The sequence below is a fragment of the Astatotilapia calliptera genome, chromosome 20 (assembly GCF_964374335.1).
Source record: "Astatotilapia calliptera chromosome 20, fAstCal68.1, whole genome shotgun sequence".
Lineage (NCBI taxonomy): Eukaryota > Metazoa > Chordata > Actinopteri > Cichliformes > Cichlidae > Astatotilapia > Astatotilapia calliptera.
In genome coordinates, this window is record NC_137441.1 from 10640886 (window position 1) to 10665155 (window position 24270).

The window sequence follows — 24270 nt, forward strand, 5'->3', positions numbered from 1 at the left end:
TTAAAATAAAATAACAAAAAATAAATAACCCACTCTTCGAATATTATCCAAAAAAAAAAAGAAAGCTTATCAACGTTTGCTTGTATGCACTCATTTTATAAAGTCTGCATAGGTGGCTTCAAGTGTCAATCAACAGAAAAAACTTCTACTGTATCAGAATTTAAAGGATATTTAAAAATAAATAAATAAATACAGTTTTAAACTGGATTAGTAATAATCATATTGTTTTCGTAGTATATGTGACAGGATGTGTTAATTTATGTAGTTTTTAACCATTAGCATGCACTGAGGTTACTCAGTCTAGTGCAAAAGGGCGCTATTTCCACTTTATCTGATGAAGGTAGGTTCGCCATATATTATTTTAGTACGTTCTAAATGTCGATTAATACAAAATTCTGTCTCAGTACTTTTGGCAGGGCTGTTAATATGGACCTTACGGGTGACAAAACTCCGCAAGGCTTAATGATAATCGCAACAAAAACGCCAAATCTTCAGCAAAGACAACTAGAGTTAAGAGATGAAAATGGACCCTTCTATTTGCATACCCGTGCTTCTATGTGACCGCAAGAGGGAGATATTTTACCTGTGGATGGCATGAAATCGGATCCATAAGTACATTTGATTTTTGTTTCTTAAGAAACCGACAGCCACGTTACAAATGAAAAAAATAAAAATAAAAAACGAAGTAGTTTATCATTTTTCCCCCCATTCGCTGTACCGTAGGGTGTAGGGTTAAGATAAGATAAGATAACCTTTATTAGTCCCACACGTGGGAAATTTGTTTTGTCACAGCAGGAAGTGGACAGTGCTCTGCATATATTACAGTACCTTAAATGCTCTGGCAGTGATCTTTGGCAAGAAGAAGGGAAGACACTTCTAAAACATGACCTTTTCTGGGACTCCTGTCGACAGTGTTTTTCTATTATGATAGCACCTAAAATTTCAGTATATTCTTTCATATTCAGTTTAATTAAACTATAGCAGAAAAGTATCAATAAAAAGAAAGAAAAAACATGAAAGTTTGAACATTTTTATTTCTTTTAAACATCATCATACAAATCATACAAACAGAAGACTTTAACAATGTAAACTGCTGATGAACACAAGGCACCATCCAAGATCAACAATCAGTTACAAGGTCTGAGATCTGCAATGACTAGTCAGCTGTACATGTGCAAGGAAACGCTATTGTTATTCTCTTATCCTAGAGTATGTGCTCTTAACGTTACTATAAAAACGGAACGTTACGGGTTAAAGAAAGCAATTTTGGCAAGTGCTATATTCATCTAGCAGAGTACTGAAGCTGAGCCACATTACAAATACGTCAACATTTGATTGATAAATGACAGCAGCAGTCTTTCTGTTGGTGTCAATGGTAATTTTGTGGAAATCAAGTCAATTGTATGAGTATTGCAGTATCAGTTAAAAAAGAAAAAAGAAAAAAAAAGCTCTGTTGAAAAGGCGCCTTTTGTGAGACATTTTAACATGAATTTTGACAATGCTTAAACATGGCTGATTTTAAATTGCACATAGGTTTACTCATATGACACCACAGAGGCAACGAATTTTCGAGAAACTAAAACCACCTTAGTACAACAGAAATAAACTATCACTAATGAACTTTTTTCCTGTAGTTTTGGCATTGCTGCTACAATAACATCTCTTCTTAAAAATATTTAAATTGGCTCCAAACAGCAACAGCTTCTTTGTGCCCTCGTGATAGCTTTCTCTGTGTTGTGTATTTATTGGTCATATTTTTCTGGGGGCAGTTTTATGTACTTCAGACTTAAGAGAATACATAAAAACATTGCACTTGATTAGATAGGTGACACAAAACCAAATTGTATTTGGTCTCAGTTACCACAACTCCATATGCTGTTAACTCCAGAGGGATTATGAGACGTCTTATATACACAGTACAAAGTGCTTGATATGGAGCAGAGGCTTAAATAAAAATGACAACCACAACACGGCAAATTTCCTACAGAATAGAAATTATTGCATATATTTCTCAGCATCTACTCAAGGTGTCTTGTGCACCAAGGTCACTTTATTGTAACACTAACATATTCTTTTCCCCATTCTTCTTATTCTACACAAGAAAAAAAAAGTGCAATTTATATTCACATAGTCGCCTTACAGAATACTAATTATTCATCTTGTCCTGAACAGACAACAGTATTTTCTTACTGTAATTTACAAAAAGATAAAATTGTTGGCTAGAAAAGCTGTGTAATGTGTTGTTAATATAAAGGTTTGCTTGTGATACTTTCTTTGCTCAAATTTGCCCCAAAATTAGATGTAGTTCAAAGACCTAGCTTTTTATGTTCTTGGTAAACTACACAAAGTAAGCTAGAATACATCTACACAAATTACTGTTTTGGTTACAATTCTGTAAAATTGTGCAGTATTAAAATAAAAAATAAAAATAAAAAAATACTTAAAACATACAAATACTCCTGTAGACATATTTAAACTAAAATGGCTTTACTTTAGACTAAAACAATGATATTTTTTATCATGTATGACAATAATACTTAAAAGATGTGAAATTTCCTTGACTTTGAGGCTTTATACGTGAAATACATTGAGGTAATTAAAATGATACATGAAGCAAATCGAATGCTCCAAAATTTGCCCCAGTATTATCACACCCCCCCCCCCCCCCTTCCCAAAGGAAAATTAAAACACGTTCATGAGCAAAACAAAACAAACCCACACAAAAAAAGGTTCTTGAGAGTTGCTAATGTCTTGATCTACCTCCTTCGAAAGCATGGTGCTCCTCGTGGGCTGAAATATAACAGAAGATCTTATCACATCTCATGATTTCAGTCATTAAAAATGATAATACCGCACCCAAAGAAAAGAAGAAAATACTCACGTTTATAAAACACCGCTTTAAAAGGTACTTGTGGAAGGAGCTCGTTGATCCTTCCTATGATGTTTGACTCGCTAACACAAGAAGCATTTCCATTCCAGACCTGAACGACATCTTCTCTGTCTCTTATACTAACGCTGACTCCAACTACTTCATCCTCTGTAAAAAATAATAATTATTAAGCATTTCTGACAGACAGACAGACAGACAGACAGACAGACAGACAGACAGACAGACAGACAGACAGACAGACAGACAGACAGACAGACAGACAGACAGACAGACAGACAGACAGACAGACAGACAGACAGATAGATAGATAGATAGATAGATAGATAGATAGATAGATAGATAGATAGATAGATAGATAGATAGATAGATAGATAATCACAGTCAAAAACATTTAAAAGAATTTTACCTGCAGCACAATAATCACTGAACTGCTCTCCAATAATAGCCAAAAGCAACTCCTTCCACACAGCAGACTATAAATGAGAAGACAGCTTTATTTAATGATCATGAAAGTAGATAGTGTACAAAACAAACGCTTAAATGTGTTGTAAAACTTACAGTGCATTCTTTGGGTACTTTCATTTTCCACACACCACCTTTGGCATTGCTTTCTTCTTCCCTGTATGCAAACAAGGAAGTGCCATTACAAATGATAAAAATGACATCATGTGAAAACAAATGTTGTTCTTGAGGTTCATCTCACCAGAGTGGTTTTCTTTCTCCTCTCATCAGATGATAGCTCCATCTCAGCGGCAAGCTGGAGACCCCAGGTATGTTGTTGTAAACTCTCCAAAAGTTCTACTCCAGAGCAAAGGTGAACAGAGGAAATGGGTCATTTTATTGAACCATTTACCAACACACAGAGTACAGACATTTGGCCTTGATGATATTTTGCAGTGGCCAAAAAGAACTTCCTCATTACTCTTATCTACACACACCCACTGATAAACTGGCATTCCTATTACAAGACGCTTAGTCAAGAGCTGAGAGTACTTTGAATAAAATTATGAATTGCTTTTAAATACAAGGACATCAATCATAAACATTTTAAACACCAACCACCAACAAATGTACAACCACTTTGTGTAGTCATCATACCTGGACAGTCTCCACAGTGTAGATTTTCTTCAAGTTTGACTCACACTCAGCTGCTGTTGTTCCTGGTAGAGATCTATCATGAAAAGAAAATCAGATTCTACCTTCTTTTCTTTTTTAAATTCAAGCTTATAAATATGTCAGATCAACTAAATAAACCGTTTTTCTGAGCTATATTAATCACATGTGTCCAAATCATGCCCTTTGAGCAGACAGGATGGGGTAGAGAGTTTTTTTTTTTTTTTGGGGGGGGGGGGGGGGGGGATCAGATGACAAAAAACGCCAGTAAACAGTAAACAACACTGACCCCGTTTGAACACTGCACCCTCTGATTTGTGCACACAGTGGACGATGGGCTTGTGTAACTGTGTTGCTTACTTAGTGTGATTACTTAGTGTCAAACTAGAAACTTTATTGAAAAGTAAAAGTAAATTTTACTTAAACAGAAGTAGTGACTCACTAAACAATAACAATCACATGAGCAGCAACAGAATAACACCTGTGCTAATAAGAACGTACAGTGACCTTATCTGAAATCACACCGAGTTATTAATATTCAGGTAGCCAGTCATAATTACACCCTTTGCTTATTTTAAGATCCTTCCAAGAAGAGGAATTGTTTATGTAGGTCAGACAGGAAACAGTTGGCAGATAAGCTGCATCACCATTACCAAAAATTTTGTATGTGTATCTCGTGCAATGTTCTTTTCTGATTAAATAAAGAAAAAACAACAACAATCCGCGTTTTGCTGTTAAGATCACTTGTTATATTATCTAAGCTGCAATGCCTGACTTACAGTAGAGGCCTGATAAATTCATTTCCCCTCTTTGTTCTCCATAAGAGGTCAACAACAAAGAGTTCACCCAGACAACTACAGCAACTGCTAAGACAAGCGGGAGTAGGTGAAATTAAACAGTTTCTTACCTGTCGAGCCAGAATGTCCACGGAGAATGTAAAGGCAGGGTGTCATTTCCATTGTTATTGTTATTAGAAATCCCTCCCAAATTTCTGTCACTGATATGAATGTTGTGCTCCAGCAGACTCGGGCTGGATGATGAGCTCAGTTGTAATGCAGCTACTGGAACTGCCATCGTTACCACTGAAAGCCAAGTGACCACGTATTAAAAACTAGCCGATGTCTTGCTTTCACTGTTGCCGTCGTCCGCGGTGTAAATATATAGGCTCCTTAGGTAAAACTAACCACGATCAGCTGCTGACTCATTGGTCGCTTCACCGGTTTGCGCCGTCACAACACAAAACGATGACGCCCCGCTGACTGCCTGCGGCATCTACAGCGCGCCAGAGCGATCGAGAAGTTTCCGTCACGTAATCCTGCACATCCAGTAAATGAAAATATTAATACCTCCGCGGCGAGAATAACAAGTATTTTAATTTTAGCAACTTATTTCTTTGCGGGGGGTAGAGCTCTGCTTTGTTGATCTTCGCGTCTTCCGCAAATGTGAATACGTAATTGCTGACATGCGCAGTCGTCACTGCCACCAGCTTTGTTGGGTTGCTACCTGCTAACGTGATACTAACCTGCAAGTATTTCTTGCCTGTGACTGGCCACAGCAATGGACATCGACGCATTGTTGGAAGCGTTTCAAGGCAATGTTTGCAGTTGTTAAATGAGTTATTATTAGCTTAATTATTTCCTTTATGTTTGGTTTAATGCCCTGAGCAAAATGTCTCATGTTTGCTAACTACGTTATCTCGTAACTTAGCTTATCAACAACAACTAGCGTTTAGAAGAAGCATCTAGCGTCTCTGAATTCAGTCTCTGCATGATTTCACCATTTTAATGCTGTCTTCTGCATGCAAAAATTTCGTCTTCACACACTTTACACCTTTTTATTTCCCCACGGACGCTTAGCGATTATGTAAACAGCTAGCTTGATAACGTCACAACATGCTGCTAACAATAAAATGCTAGCTAACTAACTTGTGGGAACTTTCCATATAGTTAACTGAGAACGGTTTGGGGATTTTATGAAGTTGCACTTAATATTTGGTCTTCTTTAATAAATGTATTGTCTTTTGATGCAGCAGTAAATATTTTAATTGATGTCACTGTAATTTGGAGAAGCCTGAAACCAAACATTATCTTCTCAGGTTATTTTAAAAGTATTCAACTTTCATATTTAGTTCAGTGCAGCCGCATGCATTTGTTTTATTATCTTGGGGATCAGCGTTGTTTCCTAGCTTGTTTTAAAGTTATTAAAGTTAAACTTTCTTTTTTTTCCTCAATGTTGGCTTTTGCAGATTTTGAGAAGAAAGGGAAGAAAGACACCTGTCCCCCATTGGAGCAATTTTTGTGTCATATTGCCAAGACGGGGCAACCGATGTGAGTACCATGGGTACATGTCAAGAACGATGGCTACACCCATTTTCAAATTTTACACAACTGCACTTAACAATTTTACACTTTTCTTTTTGCCAAACAGAAATACTGACATCAGTTTTCCTGCAAATAAAATCAGCAGTGCCCTAGCAGATTTGTTTAAAGCAAACTTGCATTGTCTTACAGGATCCCATGGTCACAGTTCAAAACATACTTCATGTTTAAATTGGAAAAAGTCATGGATGATTTTCATGCTGCAACACCAGAACAGAGAGGACCACATAATCCCAATGTAGATATTGTCCCATTTGAAGAAATGAGGAAGAGGATCTTAAAAATAGTGGATGGATACAATGGGTGAGTTGAGATTATAATGAGCAATGGTAAACAAATCCTTAGTCACAACTTCAGTAGTGACTGAGTTTTAACCAATAGTTTTTATTATTGGTATTCTTATATGCTGTCTGTTAAATCAAAACATAACCACAAAAACGTTTGAGCATGCATTTTATATAAAAAATGTACAAGGTTTACTCATATTTTATTCTGCCCACTGTGTGCTGCACTGTGACTAACAGGGTGGGCAATATACCCTCATAAATTATATCACAATATTTTAAGAAAATCTGCAATAATGATATTTCTGATAGGTGAAAAAATACTGAATTGCTAATTGAATCTTGCAGGCAGTGTGACTGCAGTGTGAATCTACTGAAACAAGATGCCAACAGCAGGCTTATAGTGCAATAGCAGTGACACAGTAGTATACCGAGTGTTTTCCCCTGGAAATTTTAATTAAAAGAATAAAAGAAGTGTTTAACAATACCCAAGGTATCTTAACATTATAACTCTTTGGGAGGTTGCACAATATTGTGATATAAAAAATGAACAATGGGATGTGATCTTGCTATCATATAGAGTACAACTAGCAAGCGCTCCAGCAATGCTGGATGGAGTCATTTGTTTACTTTTGGGCCTCACATCACCAACTGCTAGCGTCTCCTGCTTAGTAGCCTGGGTGTATTCAACAGTGTTTGGTGAAGCAGATCTATTGATTCCACCTTCAGTGAGAATAGTTTTTGGGCATATTTTGCAAAGTAACGTATTTAGTTGGAAGCAGCCTTTTTAGGTTCTAAAATCATTGCCTTGCTCTCAAATATCTGTATTTGAGCAATTGGTGTGTGCGTGGGAACACTTTTAACACTTTAAAACAAACTATATGAAGTGTTATGTTAATAAGCAATCTCACTAAATTATTTGCATCATAGCTTGTGATCATTTATGACTGTGGCTGACCAGATACATGCAGATTATTCTTTTTTTTTTTTCTCTCTCTCTTTTTTGCTGCATGTATTAAACTCTTACTTGCTTATACTCATCATCATCTGTTCCCTGATCCTAAATATTTCTCTAACTTTACAGAATCCCATTCACCATTCAGCGTCTGTGTGAACTCCTTATGGACCCTAAGCGAAACTACACAGGAACAGACAAGTTTCTCAGGGGTTTGGAGAAGGTGAGCAATAAACCATATTATCTTAGTATTTGAACAAAAAGATAAACAATATTAGCATATCAGAATGTAAATGTACATTTCATGGCTTGAAAAAAAAGCTTATATTTTTTTCTCCTTTTCAGAATGTAATGGTGGTGAGCTGTATCTACCCCACATCAGAGTGAGTACATTGGCTGTTAAGATTCTGTTTCCTTTGCTCTTCTGTGTGCTGTATTTTTCTCAAGCTGCTTCTGTTGACAGTAATGGTCCCCTGAGATTTTATGCATTATTATTGAGTCACACTTACGGCAGCCATTTAACAGCCAGTTACCTGTGCCTTTCTACCTCTTTAAAGGAAAAATGGGGCATCCAGTATAAACAGAATGAATGGGGTGATGTTTCCTGGCAACTCTTCTCTGTATACAGACAGGTGGGTGCAAAATGTCAGTGACTGATTTATACAAATTTGAAATTGCTTCATAAACTGCTAGCAAGTGGGAACATTTTAAAGCCGTATTACATAAGGACAACCACAGTATAGTAAAGACAAAGCTATCTTGCCTGTCAGAAATAATAGTTTGTTCTTTTGGAGTAGAAATGTGAATGGGCCAGACACACCAAAACCACTTAACAGACCAAAGCTGTCATTGCCAACATCACTTTCCACCAACGGGCTCCCTGATTGTCCAGTCAGCAAAGAACCAGAGCCAGCCACAGAGGAGGTGGAGGAGCAGTGCGTAAGGTAAGTTGTTTGATCTGGTAATATGTCCTAACAAGAGTGTTTTATACTCTTGACACACTACTACACTACACTAATTCCTGCTTTTTAGTTTTTTGTTAGTTTTTTTATATCTCCTCTCTTGACCTCTCGTTTATAATTAGGTTTTGTCAAGACCCTGCCTTAAGAAAAAAACAAACAAAGAGCAACTCATTGGCTGGCATTTCAGTATATAATCTGTTTAACAGATTTTACTGTGTTTGTTTCAGTGAAACCTCACTATCAGAAGGTGAGATGACGCCAAATAGTGGGATAAAGAATAAACACCCAGAAGAAGAGGATTCTGATGGTGATAAGCAAGAGGTGAAGAGACTGAAATTTGATGAAACGGAGGAGAATGAAACAACAAATGAAAAAAATGAGTCGTCTTGCCATCAAGGGCCAGAGAGCTCGCCAGAGAGCTCGCCAGAGACACCAGAGTCTTCAAAACACTCCTGTGGTCAAGAATACAAAAGTGGAACATCTTGTGACACACCTAGTGTATCGGACAATCATGGTATGTGTTCATGATCCTTATTTAGGCTATTTTATGACTTCTGACACTACAGTAATTGATAGTGTCTTCATAATAGTTGCATTCTTATAAATCCAAATACACAGGGGCTTATACGTGTTACAAAAAAGACAACATAGATCTTTTTAGTACAGATCTCTTGGCTGTTGCCATTTCTCTGTAGTAGAACATAAATGCAAACTGACTAAAACCTAGTTAGCCTAAAGTTAAAGCAAGATTTCTGTGCCCTTCAAACAGGCAAATGATCTGAATAGTTTTGTGAAAATCTCTCACCTTATACCTTCTTAGCTTCTGATAAAGGTGCATTGATGTGTCTTTCCATATTAAAGTATTATTGCACTAGTCTTTAAATTGACATATTCAGCTGGATAGCCTACCAGTTAGTTGCCGCAGAATGTCACTTAAAACATCATGTTAAAATACCTTCTACTTTGCTTCCAGAGCCAAAAAGCACACAATCAGGACCCTCTGAGGTGGAAGAAGACTCATCTGAGGATACGGCTGATCACAGTCTGAAGAGCGATAGCACTGTGGACAAATCTGAGCAGCCTGTTCCATCAGAGGAAAGTTTTGAGCTGGACAGTGGGGAAGGAAACAGCAGCGATGGAGATGACTTAAGCAGTGACAAGCAGATACCCTCTTCCAGTAATTCACCAGACTTGTCAACAGAGGGCGTTGCTGGCATTTCAAAGAGTGCAGAGACTGCAATAGAGCCTGGGGAACTTGACTAACTTCAAGGCCTGTCTGCCATCTGACTTTTTTTTTCTTCTTTTTTTACACTGTATGATACCACACCAAGGGTATATCTGTAGCACTGTGGACCTGTAAGGACCAAGAGTGATGTGAACCTCTAGATTCCTCACAGAAGGATCTTTTTGTCCTAATCAGTTTCAATTCTCAAGGCCTCACATCACCTGGTCTTTAAACTGGAAGGCATGGATGTAAAAGAAGATTATGGAGACTGCCTTTTTCACTGTTGACTAAAAGTTTTTCTAATCTTTTTTCCCTGATTTTTATATCTGAACGTAATAATTGAACCCTAATAACTAATGTAACTGATGTACTCTGAATTTTCATTATTCATTCGGCATGTATTTCCATAAAGATATGTTTGATAGAGTTTGTTTTAGCCTAAGCACAGTTGTTTTGACTATCTCACTAATGAATGTGTCTCTTAAGGTGAACGAGGACACCTGCCATATAGAATGTGAAGCAATGCTTCACATATTTCTGTTTGCTTTTTCTATGAAGCACATACCGTAAATATATTTCTTATTAACATTATCTTGCACTTGTCAGCTTTGACCCCTTGAAGGATGTGGAAAATGTTATAGTTTTGGTTTTCATTCTATGAAGCCAGTATAAAACGGTATTGTAGTAACCAGTTTGGTTAGATAGAATATTGCTTTTGCTTAAGGGTAGCCATTTCTGCATCAAGCCCTGTAAACAGAATACAAGGTACTTTTACACTGTATGTATGTCATACCTTAGTTTACAGTCGTCACTTTTGATAATTAGGAATTTTTACAGTATGTATCAGTATGTAAATCAGTTTTTGTAGACTTGTAATAAATGTCCACTGCCTTTGTAAAACTGATCATCGCTGGAAACTGAAGGCTTGCGCTTGTATCATAGTATTCATGGAAAGCAATAAATGCTGAAATTTGAAGTGTACCGTACTTTGCCCAGCTGGTGTTAAGGGAGTTGCTTATCCGGGTTAATGTTAACACAACAATTGTGTCCAGGGAATTATTGTTTAGCTGCACTCAAAATGTTATGAGAATAGAAACATTTCCTGACATTATAAAATTTTAGCCCAGAGAAAAATACGAAATTTTATGTACAGTTGTTGTCTGTATCACCTATCTGTTGATATCTAGCATTTTAGTCACACTTGTGAAATCATTCCACTCAAACGTTCTGCTTTCAGCGATATATATGTCAATGTTAGCATAGTTTATTTATATGCTGGTGGTACACCATAACCTTAGCCAAAACATGAGTTTGATAGCATAGTGTTTTTCAACAGCCACATTATTAGGTGCAAATGTTTAATGTAAATGTCTTTGAGGCATTTGGACTTGGTCACGAACACTTGTTAAAGTTCAAAGCAAGTCTCAGAATAGGAAGAAAGGGTGATTTGACTGACTTTTGTTGCTAAACAGGCTGCTCTGAAACTGCTGATCTACTGGGATCTTCCCCTGCAGTCTTATAGTTTATAGAGAAAGGTATAAAAAAGAGAAAATAACCAGCTTGCAGCAGTTCTCTGTGACATTATTTTACTAAGCTAAAACTCTAGAAGTAACAATGACACACACACACACACACACACACACATATATATATATATATATATATATATATATATATATATATATATATATATATATTACATTACAGAAAACTGCCAGGCATGGGTGTAGAAACGGGTGATCAGCACAGGTAAAAGCCTTTGTACGATGACTGGGTGAGGGGGAATATCTCTTGTGTAAGACAGGTGTGAATCATTTTAATCGTGCAAGGATATCATCCAGTGACTCCTCAATGGCCTTGAAACCTCTAAGCTAAGATTATCACTATTCCTGTTGTCAGCGCATATTTTAGCCAGGAAGGAAATGGGCCAAGCCATGTTTTCACCTATAAACAAAAGATAAGATCCCGCTAACGCTGGTGTTCTATTGAAAAAGTATAGCTGTTTCCAAGTCTGCTTTCTACTAAAAAAAAACCAAAACAACAAAAGCCTGCTTGATGTTTGACCCTTTTCCAAAATAGAATTTCTATTTTGAGATATGAGGTGGATTTAAATGCACATCACTAGTGACAACAATTTTATTATAGGCTTCAGTAAGACTAGAGTGGGCATTCATAGAGTAATCAGGGTACCAGTTAATTACCTGGCACCTGAAGGTCAGGGTTTCCAGGGATAACTAAAGGACTGAGCTGAGTGAATTATCAGACGGGTCAGGAGCTTTCTATTTTGGAATAGATTACTTATTAGTCCACAGGTAATACTTTATTTTAATGTGCTTGACCTTTTGTTTGATCATTCTATCAATTCATTTGATTTTCCCCTCAATTATATAACCTCAAAAACTAAAATTTGAATTCTAGCTCTGCTTTGTAAAGCCTTAAATCACTCGATTCAAAACTTTTATACACTATACAGACTTTAGGCCTTAGCTTTGGCATTTTATGCCTTGAAGTAAATTTAAATCATATAATTAAATAATAATACATTTTAATTTGTGAAAATTGAATGAAATCAGAGATCCTTAAAACCCTTTTATGTCATTTCCCCCCACAACTTTTACACACAGTATTGTTTTTCTTCTAGTTTAGTATAGATACAAGCAGCAGCACAATCTTCTCATAATCTGGCTGTGGACTAATTGAATTTGACAAGTGTTCATTTCTAATCCTTTATCATGTGATCCATAGCAGTCTGTGTCTCATCCTCACTTTCAGTAAGGATTTGCCACAATTGAGAGCCGAATAACAATTCAGCTTCTATGGACTTTCATGCCATATTGGTCAATTTGGTTTTTGCTGATTTGCACAAACTTAGCCGCAGCCACTGACTCTGTAACTGAGCACTTTTTTCATTTTGTAATGTAGGTGGAAGCTTAAAAAATGTAACCAGGTCAAACCAGATTTGTGTAATGTAAGAGATAATATTTGTTATTTTCAGCAAGAATAAAAATATTACCAACATGGGTCAACGCCTGAGTGAAGAGAGTGACCAAGACAAGGAAATCGATGTGGCGGAGCTGCAGGAATGGTACAAAAAATTTGTTGTGGAATGCCCAAGTGGAACGCTGTTCATGCACGAGTTCAAGAGTTTTTTTGGCGTTACTCATAACAAGGAAGCTGCAGATTACATTGAAAACATGTTTCGAGCATTTGACAAAAACGGAGTAAGTACAAACTTCAGTTCTGTCTCATTTTAACATTGTTACCAAACTACACAGCAGGACAAGATATTAATACACATTTGTTGATTCGGAAGGTTGCTTGTGCTGTTTCAGCTGATGCCCATTATCATTTTAAATATTTGAAGGGCAGAAAACTCATTTGCAGCAATTTTGAGGGCTAACTTAATTTGTACAAGTAAGGAAAAATGTCATAAATGCTCATGTATCAATTTCACTGAGAATACTTCTTGGGTTTTCAGGGTATACACAGCAAGCAAACTGGATGTTTCAGCTTAGCTCTAGGAATAATGGATAATTTTCCCTATTCTCTGACAGGTTAAAGTCCACACTGAAGTAAACATTTAGGTTCTCAGTCACATCCTTGTATTCCTTCACAACATTTGAACCTTGTGTGCACACAGGACAACACCATTGATTTCTTGGAGTATGTGGCAGCTTTGAACTTAGTCCTTCGAGGAAAACTGGAGCATAAACTTAAATGGACATTCAAAATGTATGACAAAGATGGAAGCGGGTGCATCGACAAAACAGAGCTTCTAGAAATTGTGGAGGTAATATTTACTATTTTAAAGTCTCCATGCGTTCTGCGTAGTTGATATTATGCAGCTGAATTGACTGACTAATGAACTTTAGTCAGTGAAGGAGTCACTGTAACATATTTTCCTGTAACTCTCAGTCTATTTATCGGCTGAAGAAAGCCTGCCATGGAGAGCTGGATGAAGAATGTAATCTGCTGACCCCAGACCAAGTGGTTGACCGGATATTTGAGCTGGTTGATGAAAATGGGGATGGTGAGTGTTTGCAATGGTTCCTAACGGCTTAAAATGTTCCATGGATGATTTAAAACACCTGTGGCATTGTGAAGCACTAATTGTAAAATTGTATGCGTATTCGTTATTGCTTGTTTATATTAAAAGGATAGGTGGGTGCAAGCTTTACAATGGTCATCTATCAGGAATGAAGAAATGTATACTAAGAATAACTGTCCTGCGTCACTTAGGGGAGCTCTCACTGGATGAGTTCATCGATGGAGCACGGAGGGACAAGTGGGTGATGAAGATGCTGCAGATGGATGTGAACCCCGGAGACTGGCTCAATGAGCGACGCCGTAGTGCGGACTTCTAGGGGGAAGCACAGACCGTCAGTCTGTCATGCACAATCCTGATGTGTAACTATTCATATTGTGATTTTGTGTATATTGCAGTTTATATGTATATAAAATAAAACACTGATACTGTCTGACTGCTAACGTGCTATATGCTGTTGTATCATATTTAGATACATGTCCACATCAGTGCTGAGATTTTCACAAGCTTTCATTTATTGCTGCGTATGATGATGTAGGTTTTGTTTGTCTGCCCTTGCTTTATTTTCTTATATGTAATAATATAAGCAAAAAAAAAGAGTTATCCAATAAACATATTAATAAATCACAATAAATGTCAAATGTGAATTTCTTAAAACATAAAACACCAAATAAATTTAGGAGACCACAGGAAGTAGCCAACTTTTATTGATAGGCGTTGAATAAAAGACTTCTAAACACAAACATTAGTGTATAGTGTTAAAAATGGGGTTCTATTAAAGTATGCTTTGCAATTATTCTAATGAAAAAGTTAAAATATTTGTTTTGCATATGTATCTGACAAACCTTCACATTCCGAAGGCGTGATCGTCCACAAGGTCTCGCTATTTCTCGCGAGACGATATGTTACGTAGCAGCTTTTCATACACCTCCAAACCAACTAACCTTCCGAGAACGGTGTTATATACGTAAGTTAAACAGCTTTCTGCAGGTAGCAGTTTTTAAGTCATACGAGCGACTGTAGTAGCGCACAGCGTACTGTGCAAACTAGCAAACAGGTCTTCCAGCAGAAATTGAATGTCGATACTTCCGTGTGTTTGTAGTGTGTGTTCAAGATACTTAACAGCAAATCAAATCGCCCTGCAAGTGCTTTACCCTCGCTTGTCAATGTCGTCCGAACCTCATATGTCGGCCAGCACCCACACAACTAAGGTAAAGTTCAGTTTCTGGGGTTTCTCCGTCAAGACACCAGTGTTTACTGTATTTGTTATTCCGTCGTTATGCTTCACGACATTGTCTAATGCTGCCCCCTCCTGGTTAGCCTGCAGAACACAAGTGGAGGCTGAGTTATGTCACCGGGGACCTGTTCTCCTGCCCTGCGCGTGAAGCTCTGGCCCACTGCATCAGCGAGGACATCCGTATGGGGGCAGGCATAGCTGTGGAATTCAGAAAGAGGTTTCAAGGGGTGACTGAGTTAAAAGAGCAAAGTGAGTCAACCCTTTCATTAAAGATTCATCAGGGATGAAGATGTCTTGTGATCATTTTACCAGCATGGACACAGTTTTTTTAAAAGCCTTTAACCTCCTCCTCACTCGCTTTCCTTTTGTAACAGCCTCGGTTAGGAGTTTTTTCTACACTGTCTGAGAGTATCACATTGTATCAATTTTGTCTGACTCTGTGTACACATTAACTCATATTCTTCCACACACATTCACTCTTACAGAAAGTCAAGGTAGTATCGTATGACAAATGTGTAAATGTGACTTTGTATTTGTATCCTGCTGGGCGTGCCACTTACCAGCGTCATAATGGATGACTGACAGGTGCTCGCTCTCTTGTGTAACCTCCTAAAACTGAGCAAACACCCATCTGCTGACTCGTTTGGAAACGTTGTCTTATGTTTCAAAAATAACTTGCTGAACTTTGTTTCTGAGAACATTTGAAGTGAGGAATAGGTTGAATAATTTTGCCTTAACATGTGAAAGTTTTGGGGAGTTTTCAGAGGCGACGTTGGACCTGATGCCTCTAATTTTGCATAAAGAAGCTTAGCCCACAACTTTATTCGCATGAATAGCAGCCAACTTGGTGCAGGGTCTCTCTAAACACAACACGAAGATACTCAAATGCTTTGCAAGGCACTGACAGATCATGTGGACGCTTCAGTCTGGAAGCTTTATTTTTGGTTATAAAAGGATATTAACAACAGATTCAGTGTCTCTGAATAGAAAGATAGCTAAAATGTTTGTGTCAAACAAGGCCTAGTATTACATCAAATGTCTTGGCAGATTAGAGGGAGGATGTGTTTGAACAGGATAGTGGCCAGACACTTTGTGCCACAGCAATGACACATGAGTTTTTGCTTTTTGATTTGTTTGGTTCTCAGGCTAGTAAACTTTTTGATAAACAACTCTACTTTCTAACTTTTTGTGTGTGTGTGTCTTCCGGTGTGTTATTAAGGGTCTAGGGATTTATGAATCTTTTTTTTATCAAGCTTTGTTCTAATGTGGATATTATATTTCTTTTTGTCTTTCTATTCTTTATAATCCAAACAGAAAAAGTGACAGGACAGTGTGCCGTACTGAAAAGCGATGGACGCTTTGTCTACTATCTGGTACACATGTTGATTAAACTTCACTAGATGTACACTTTTAGACAAATCGAGAGATTTTATCCAAAAGCTGTTGTGGTTAGTGCAATGAAATGTTGTTTTTCTATTACTTTATTGTAGATCACAAAGAAAAAGGCAAGCCAGAAACCCACCTATGACAGCCTGAGACAGAGCCTGGAGGATATGAGGTCACATTGCCTGAAGAACCAAGTATCAAGAATATCGATGCCTCGGTTTGTATAATTTTTCTCTTTTGTGACCCTTAATTGAGAGAAATAATAATAAACAAATTCATTTTAAAATCAACTAATTGTGGCATTTATTAAGTTGCTGTGGTAGTTAAATTCTTTATCTATTTCTCTGACAGTATCGGCTGTGGCCTGGATCGACTCAAGTGGACGAGCGTGTCAGAGATACTGGATCAGGTCTTCAAACACACAGACATCTCCATCACAGTTTACAGTCTTCCTCAGAAAGAAGAGACCACAGTGATGAAGGAAAACAGACGCAGATGATTCATGGAAATGTTAATTATTGAAATACTGATGTATATGAAGCCAAGGAGATTTTTTTTTGTCAAAGTTGGAAACATGTTATTTTCTCTGTTAAATAAAATAAAGCTTTCTTTTTATAAAAGAACCCACATAAGCTCATATCCAACTAGTAGTGGTATTATTATAGAACCTTTTTGTAATGACTGTTGGGACTACTTCCAAAATATTTTAATCTGTGTTCATCACTAAATTAAGATGAACCCGGATGAACTCAGTTTAATATCTCATATGGTGTGTTTTATACCACGGGACTGAGTATAAAGCGTCAGCTATCTCTTTATCTCCCCCTTCTTTCACTAAGCATTTACATTGTTGGTTGAGCAAACAGTACCTTTCTCTCTGGTCATCATATAACTTCTGGAGTGCTCATCATGGCCACTGCAAATGCTCAAGGTATTGTATGCTTCTTTATTGATCTGCTGGGGTATTGTGCTTTAATGCAGCCGAGGAACAATGGACCAGATGTGAGTGAAAGAGAGCAGGGAATTTGACACCACAAAGTCAATCCTGCACATCCATTTTCTCCAGTATGGGAAAGCCTTTTAACGCATGATGAAATTCAAGTGGAAAGGGGAGAGGTAATGACATACATTTTCCATTCAAGATATTTTATTGCAATCTCTAAAGGGGGCTTCATCTAACTGTGCGATGATATTCACTTCAGGTGCTGGTAATTAACGCGAACGTCAGTAGTGGCGAGACTGCTTGAACAGTGTGCTGCCTGCTAGCCTCCCATTCTCCTTTGGGGCACTTTCAATAATTCATGAAGAAAAGGCATTAACCGCTGTGCACACTGCGGATGGCTGCCCATTTCCTCCCATATATCCAGGCTGGCTGGGAGACTTTGGTATCACTGCAACCAGCCTCCTCTCTCTTCCTCCTCCTCCTTCCTTCCCATCCCCCTTCCTGCCTGGGAATTAGACTCCACACTGCAGCAGAGCCACCTAGCTGTGCTGCAGTGAGCACAGGGAAATCTCCCTTCATCTGACCTGCTGTCACAGTCAACGTGCTGCCGGTGTTGGACGGTGCAGCGAAATCTGTTCTCACCCCACCCTATAGCCCCCTTGTCTCTTTGTTCCCATGCAACGTCTGCTTGTCCCACTGCAGTACACTGGCTCGCCTCCGCTGCTCTCCCTCATTTCCACTCCCCCCCCCCCCCCCCCCCCCCACACGCACAAACACTGATAAACTCTCCCCATTCTCGTCCCTTTTTTTCTTTGCTCAATGCGTATGAAATTGCAGAGCTCAGCATTCTTTTCCACAGGCACTTAGGGAAAAAAAGGAATAAAAAAAAAAGAGAGATGAGCTGGGCGGGAGGGCTTCTGGTGCACCACATAACTGGCTCCCTTCCAATTAAAGAGGAGAGCTTATGTTATTGAAGAGCAGCTTAGCCAATCAGGAAGCAGTGCAGGCAAAGACAGCAGGAAAAAAGCAGCAGAGCGGCTGAGCAAGAGAAAGAAAAAAAAACTGCAGTGTGTGAGTGTGTGTAGTTTTTATCCCTCCCCTGAGCAGATCTTTATCAATTTGGGTACTCCAGTCTTGGGGTGCATTTGAATGGGAGTCTGTGTGTGTGTGTCAGAGTTTACAGAGTAAAGGTGTGTCTACACTGCTATGTTAGACTCCTGACTTATTCATTCTGAAATTGGAAATAAGAGAAAGTAAGAAGAGATTGATTATTTCTCTCTCTATCTCAAAGTGTCTGGGAATCTGCAGAGAAGGGGGAAGAACTCCGTGTCCAGGAGAGAGCAACCTGCACAAAAGGTAAGCAGCTGCATTCTCCTGCAAGCATGCCGGATTATTTCACTTCTGAAGTTGTGTTCTGTGTTCACTGTTAGTGAGTGTACTTATTCTTTTCCTTGTTTTAGTTCTTCACACACAGTTCCCTTTTAAATGCATACATGGATCTCTGTTTGTTTCCATTTCTTTTTTGCATAATATTTGATGAAAACGAAGAAGGAGAGAGAAAGAGGGAGGGGGAAGGTTAGTGTGGGACTCCCTGATGCTCCTAGGCAAGTTTCTGTGCACACGGTTCTCTAGTGCTGCAGTATCCCATTACATCCCTGTGCAGAGCTGCCTCAGCATCCAGACAGTGCCAGGATGAAGCAACCCAAACCAGCTACCAGCTTCCCAAATTTGCTCTCACAGTTTTACCTCGTTTTCACCTATCCCAGTTTGGGATAAGTGAAGTTTTGCTACTTATATTGTGAATAGGTACACTATGATAAGCTTAGTGTGGTAAAAAGACTACGTCAGCCCATTATAATTTTATCCTGCACGCTCTCGTTGTGTACCCGGAGTGTCAGTGGGGTTGCTTAGATAACTGTTTGAATTGGCTCTGATAGTGTTTGAGACCGGCGATTAGTTTTTGTTTGGTTTATCCGGTGCTCTGGGACTTCCTCCAGTCTAAGCCTGCAGCAAAAGTGGGCTCTCTGATTGGCTGAACTGACTAAAGTGTACTAAAGAAACACAAAAAGATAGAAATAATATTATGAATTATTATTATTGTTAAAAATTAGCTCAAACAACAAAGGATAGTAAGTTGACATACAGTTAAAAGGGTTATTCATAATTATATGTTTTTATATTAATGATTTCATTCTTTTATTTAAGAGAAATTGCAGTAATTTAGTATATCCTCCTTTCTGTTCTGTATATCTGACCTTGATCATTTCTGAATGAAGATGTGATGTTGTCCAGCAGTGGGCACTATGTGTTTTCTCTGCTGAAAATGTCTGTGAACACTGGCCTGCTGCAGAGCAGGGAAAAATAATAGATGGACTTAACATGTTTATGAGGATGCTGAAAATACTGGATGAGCATTTTTTTTTGTGTTTTCATATTAGTTAAAAGTGAAGCTCGTACCTTGTACTCTGATAGTAGCTATAAGCACGAGACATACATCTAAACCCGATCGTAATGTAGATTTGTGTTTCAAGTTTTCAAGACTTTCTTATATACAGGGGTACAAAGAGGGTTGGGAAGAAAATGTAATCTGTTTCAGCACCATGGACAGTGCACATAGCAGGGACCTTTTGCAAGAGCTTCCTTTATAAAGTTTGAAGCAAACCAATGTTTAGTGAAGGCTAATGGGCATTCCTAATTATCTTTGGTTAGCTGATGTAATACCCTGCCTGGTTAAATTTTCTAAATTATTATATGACGTTTGCAATGGCTGTGTGGCTTTGCTTCTTCATTATTCATACACCTCTCTTCTTCTGGAACACAGTTTACCTTAAGAAGAGCTGTGTTTTTGTGAAGGAACTGAAAAGTGGCTTCTTCACAGTTTCATTTTGAAAATAAAATACACACACAAAAAGGAAAAAAGAATGTTTTGGCCGGCCTTGTCTACCTGTATTATTGCTGTATGCTCTAGGTGGGAGTGTCAGCGCTGAGATTTTGTTCAGCTTTCCTTCCATCAATCCGACTGCAGCAGCAAGATATTTCAAGCTTGACAAATGGGTTTTACATGGACTTATTGAGTGATCACCCAAAATCCAAATGACAATGTTATTAAAAGAGAAACAACACATCGTTCCAGTTAACAGTGGCTAGCAATTAATTATGTTTTCTACAAATCGCTTGCAAAAAAAAATGAAAATTACATGCAATGACTTTTCTTCATACGGCTCTGACACCTGCTGTGACACAGAGCTTTGTTTTATGAAGCGACCACAAAAGTGTCTCTGCAGGATGCTGCTGCCAGACTGTAAAACTCATTCAGGAAGTGATGATCAGAAACCTCTGCTCTTTAATGGGAAATAGATATGAAACCCCTCACCATTCCAAGAAGTAGACAGCATCTTGAAGATAAATGCAGAGTGTGGGAGATGGAGGAGGGTTAAGCTTTTGCTGTTAGATGGAATGTAGATGGAATGAGTCACGCCAAAAACATTTGCGGTCATGTTCTTGTATTTATTTGTGTAAGCGCTTTGAAAGAGGTTTCTTGTTTCATAATCAAATTGCCTGCAAGGTTTATCTCGATAACTTTGTAAACACTGCATGTAAGTCATTAGCGTAACTGTTTCTAACAGTTGTGAAGTTTCTGGGGGAAGGGACCAGCTGCTGGGCTTGTCATTGCTCATCCTCCAAGCGTGACATCCTCTGTCCCATGCTGTGCGGCATGGGCGTTTAGTGTGCCCCTGTAAATGATGGTGGAGGCAACATAGCGGAGCAACAACGGCTGTCACTGTACATTTAGCAACAATCTCAAAACTGCCCATCTCAGGATAAGAAGAGGTGCTGTAAAAACTCACCAGGCTATTTTGTTTAGATTATTCCGATGCAAATAGAGGATGCTGCAGATGTTTTAGCCGAGCAGTCTCTCTTGGGGATGCTATAATGACACCTTGATAAACACAGCAAGTGGTGCCAATGACATTGCGTGTATGTGTACTTGTACTGCTAATATAGAGATGTAAATTATAGATATTCTACTCCATTTGGAGAAAAAATGGAAGTCTGGAATAATGGGGTTAGAAGCAGGCTAAGATAACTCTCCAGGTAAAGGTTATTTGATGTATATATGTATTAGTCTTATAGATGTGCATGTCTATGTCCATGTGAGAAACAGAGGGTAGGGTAGTTTAAAAGAACAATATAAGAGACAGCAAGGGAAATATCGATTGCAGTCAACCATAAAGAGTGTTGAGAGAAGCAGGCAGGAAAAGCACATAACGAATCTGAAGAGAAGAGATGAGGGAAGACAAATGATACAACCATTGGCCAGAGAAGGGTAGAGAGATAGAGTAAGAGATTGAGAGATTGTCAGAGGCAGAGCAAGAATGGAAGAGAGTGGGTGTGCATAGCAGAGCTACGAGCACTGCAGTACATTGCAGTGCCCAGCCCCCGCTGTGTTCTCTGTTCACCATCCGGTTCCATGCACTGAAAAGACCCCTGCAGCAGCAGCAGAGCAGCACAGCATAGAGGGCTGCCTGCTGGAGAACGGCAACCTCAACCTAAGAAAATGCTGTTCACTCTTCGGTGTTCATTCTTGACGTCTGGTGATGCACGGATTTTTAAAGAGCGATGGAAACATGGTGAACGTGACAAAACAGCCGACCTGCTCCTGCTAGCGCATTGCCTTGTAGACAGAGGGAGTAGTCAATTCACAGTCAGTCCCTGGATTATGTAAGCATATAGCACATTCACTTTGCTGGGTACTGACTAAATGATCCCACCTTCTCTGGCCATGTTTTCCTCATTAGGAACATCTGCCTCACTGTTTGTTTTTGTTCAAGAGCTAGCATCTTTGCAAACAGAGGAGAGCAATTTATTTAAATGCATGTATAGGGAAGCAAGCCAGATAAAACTTTAAATGTCTGGAGTTTGCATACCTTTGGCTTCATATTTGTTCGATGAAGGCATGTGTGGCAGATATGAAGTAACAGTCCCACAAACAACTTCCAAGACCTTCACTTGATGTGGGCTCAAAAACAAAAACCCAAAACAAAACACTCCTTAGTCAGTTTAATGTCAGGCAGAGTACATTATGCATAAATACCTTAAACTGTAGCCTCACACTTCAGTTCTGTAGGATTAATTATTCAGCTTTTGGCCAGGCAAGTAATACTCTCTCACTGTCACTCTCAAACACATGCACGTGCACACATGCAAACACATGCATGCAAATGTAAAATGAATCTTAATCATGTGAAAAGCTCTAGGAAACGAAAGAGAAGCTTGTTTCTGCTTCCATAAACAGTTGCAACGTTTCCATCCCACTGCCTGCCTGGGGGGTGGTTGGCTGGAGTGTGAGAGCTTCTCCCATTCTACGCTTTCTGGTTTCCATCTACTTTGCTGATGTGGCTGATTCAGATTGCGTAGTGTGGACTCTCTCTGCTTCCTGTGACACAACAGTGATTGTGCTCAGGAGTGGTTGAGTCAATTACACCTTGCCAGACAGGTGTTTGAGCTGTTAAGTGTGTTTCCTCGCCACATCAGACTGTTTGCTTCTGATTTGCACTGAAAAATCAGCACTAGGCTTTGGAAATGACACAATATAAATATGAGCTGCTTGTGAGTCACACTGCAACTAAAGATAGTAATACAACTCGCAATCATTATAAATGTACCCATTAACATCAGCTGCTTACTCTATTTCTGGATTGAAACATTTCCTTCATGAGGCCATCTGGTACAAAAAATCAAAACAGTGGTTTCGAAATCGATTGTTCAACCTACTTATGTTTCACACATTTAATCATTTCAGCTTTTAATATGAAGTCGGACAAAGGGAAGAGAGAACTGTTTCTGTCCTGTCTAAAGTGTCTATATTCGCAGAAGGAAAATGTTGTCTTTGACTAGGGAGCGTTGAGAACGTAGTCTTGAAGAGAAAAAGAGAGAAACACTCATTTGTGGGTTGGTTGTGACAGAGACAGAGAGTGGGAGAAAGCAGTGGAGTATTGTAGTGTGGGTGAGCTGCAGTAGGGATTTGGAGTGCTGCATTGAGCTGCATAATTAATGTTAAGAGGGTGGAGCTAAAGACAGAGATAACGTCTCATGAAGAGCAAGTCGGCGTAACACTGCCGATACAGAAATAGCCCCTTTTGTATAGGTGGAGTCACTCTTTAAGAGGCACAGGCAGACCAGTATGGAAGTGATATCCTGATGGAAAACCAAGTGGGCACACTCAGTCTTTTAGTCCAGCTCCATGCTCCATGTCCCTGTCTCATCTGCTCCCCTGGCCCTCAAAGCCAATCATTCTTCACTGAGCTGCGTCCCACAGCCAAATGTCTCAATGCTGGCTGCACTGCTCTGTTAATCATCCAATTTGTAGAAAAACACCTTCCTATATGACACATCTGGTGTAGCTCTTATCTTCTCTGTTTGAATGGGACTGAGGAAGGAGGAGGAGTTGCTTTAATTTCCATATTAAGTCATCATCTTTACAGATTCTGTGTTGTGGGCTTTTTTCTTTTTAACATGGTGAGATTGTGTTGACATTTTTTCAGAAAACCTGCTGTTTTTAGCCTCATTGTATTCAGAGACATCCTCTATTCTTCTCTCCGTAGTTTTATTTTTAAACACAGCTTCCCTGCATTAGAATCATCTGCCTGTTCAACCATTTAATCACTTCACATAGACACGGGACCTTCATTTACATTAATGTACATGGAATATGAAGGTTTGCTAGGTACTTATAGACTGAATGAATGTCTGTGGAGGCATACATTTAATGCATTCTAAAGTCTGTGAACATATTGTGCATATGACTTTGTAGAATCTGTAGGAAGGGAAATATTTTTTATGGCAGAAACC

The 24270-nt window shown here is 38.7% G+C and overlaps 5 protein-coding genes across 10 annotated transcripts in view; 4 read left to right on the forward strand and 1 right to left on the reverse strand.

The window, feature by feature from the left end:
- Positions 1 to 1016: 1016 nt before the first annotated feature.
- On the reverse strand, positions 1017 to 5447 carry LOC145422883 (eukaryotic translation initiation factor 4E type 3-like). The gene is made up of 7 exons (XM_080294797.1): positions 4911 to 5447; positions 3989 to 4061; positions 3594 to 3688; positions 3449 to 3509; positions 3297 to 3363; positions 2882 to 3037; positions 1017 to 2790 (listed from the first exon to the last, which is right to left on the reverse strand). The coding sequence occupies exons 1-7, from the start codon at positions 5075 to 5077 to the stop codon at positions 2744 to 2746; spliced, it is 666 nt and encodes a 221-aa protein (XP_080150923.1). The 5' UTR covers positions 5078 to 5447; the 3' UTR covers positions 1017 to 2743.
- Positions 5311 to 10788, forward strand: LOC145422882 (serine/threonine-protein phosphatase 4 regulatory subunit 2-A-like). Of its 2 annotated transcripts, none has more exons than XM_080294796.1 (9): positions 5311 to 5329; positions 6249 to 6330; positions 6514 to 6684; positions 7750 to 7843; positions 7966 to 8003; positions 8178 to 8252; positions 8418 to 8564; positions 8810 to 9096; positions 9556 to 10788. In XM_080294796.1, coding segments are annotated over exons 2-9 (1104 nt in total). In that variant the 5' UTR covers positions 5311 to 5329; positions 6249 to 6328; the 3' UTR covers positions 9846 to 10788. The 2 variants fall into 2 exon arrangements, with proteins under 2 accessions (XP_080150922.1, XP_080150921.1); XM_080294795.1 differs by lacking the exon at positions 5311 to 5329 and adding an exon at positions 5440 to 5594.
- A 1783-nt stretch (positions 10789 to 12571) lies between these two features.
- Positions 12572 to 14285, forward strand: guca1b (guanylate cyclase activator 1B). The gene is made up of 4 exons (XM_080294799.1): positions 12572 to 13028; positions 13448 to 13597; positions 13723 to 13837; positions 14047 to 14285. Exons 1-4 carry the CDS (start codon positions 12825 to 12827, stop codon positions 14169 to 14171), a joined length of 594 nt encoding a protein of 197 aa, XP_080150925.1. The 5' UTR covers positions 12572 to 12824; the 3' UTR covers positions 14172 to 14285.
- Positions 14286 to 14621: 336 nt separating this feature from the next.
- Positions 14622 to 17112, forward strand: oard1 (O-acyl-ADP-ribose deacylase 1). Its single transcript, XM_080294798.1, has 6 exons — positions 14622 to 14819; positions 14955 to 15063; positions 15173 to 15338; positions 16404 to 16462; positions 16580 to 16692; positions 16827 to 17112. Exons 1-6 carry the CDS (start codon positions 14755 to 14757, stop codon positions 16972 to 16974), a joined length of 660 nt encoding a protein of 219 aa, XP_080150924.1. The 5' UTR covers positions 14622 to 14754; the 3' UTR covers positions 16975 to 17112.
- Positions 17113 to 18342: 1230 nt separating this feature from the next.
- LOC145422889 (synaptotagmin-2-like) overlaps positions 18343 to 24270 on the forward strand; it is a 62115-nt gene continuing 56187 nt past the window's right edge. For 3 of the 5 annotated variants that reach the window (XM_080294810.1, XM_080294815.1, XM_080294813.1), the window contains exons 1-2: positions 18343 to 18608; positions 18710 to 18774. The gene's annotated coding sequence lies outside the window, so the exon portion shown is untranslated. Of the gene's footprint in view, positions 18775 to 24270 lie in introns of all 5 variants that reach the window. The other 2 variants (XM_080294811.1, XM_080294814.1) reach the window with 2 other exon arrangements.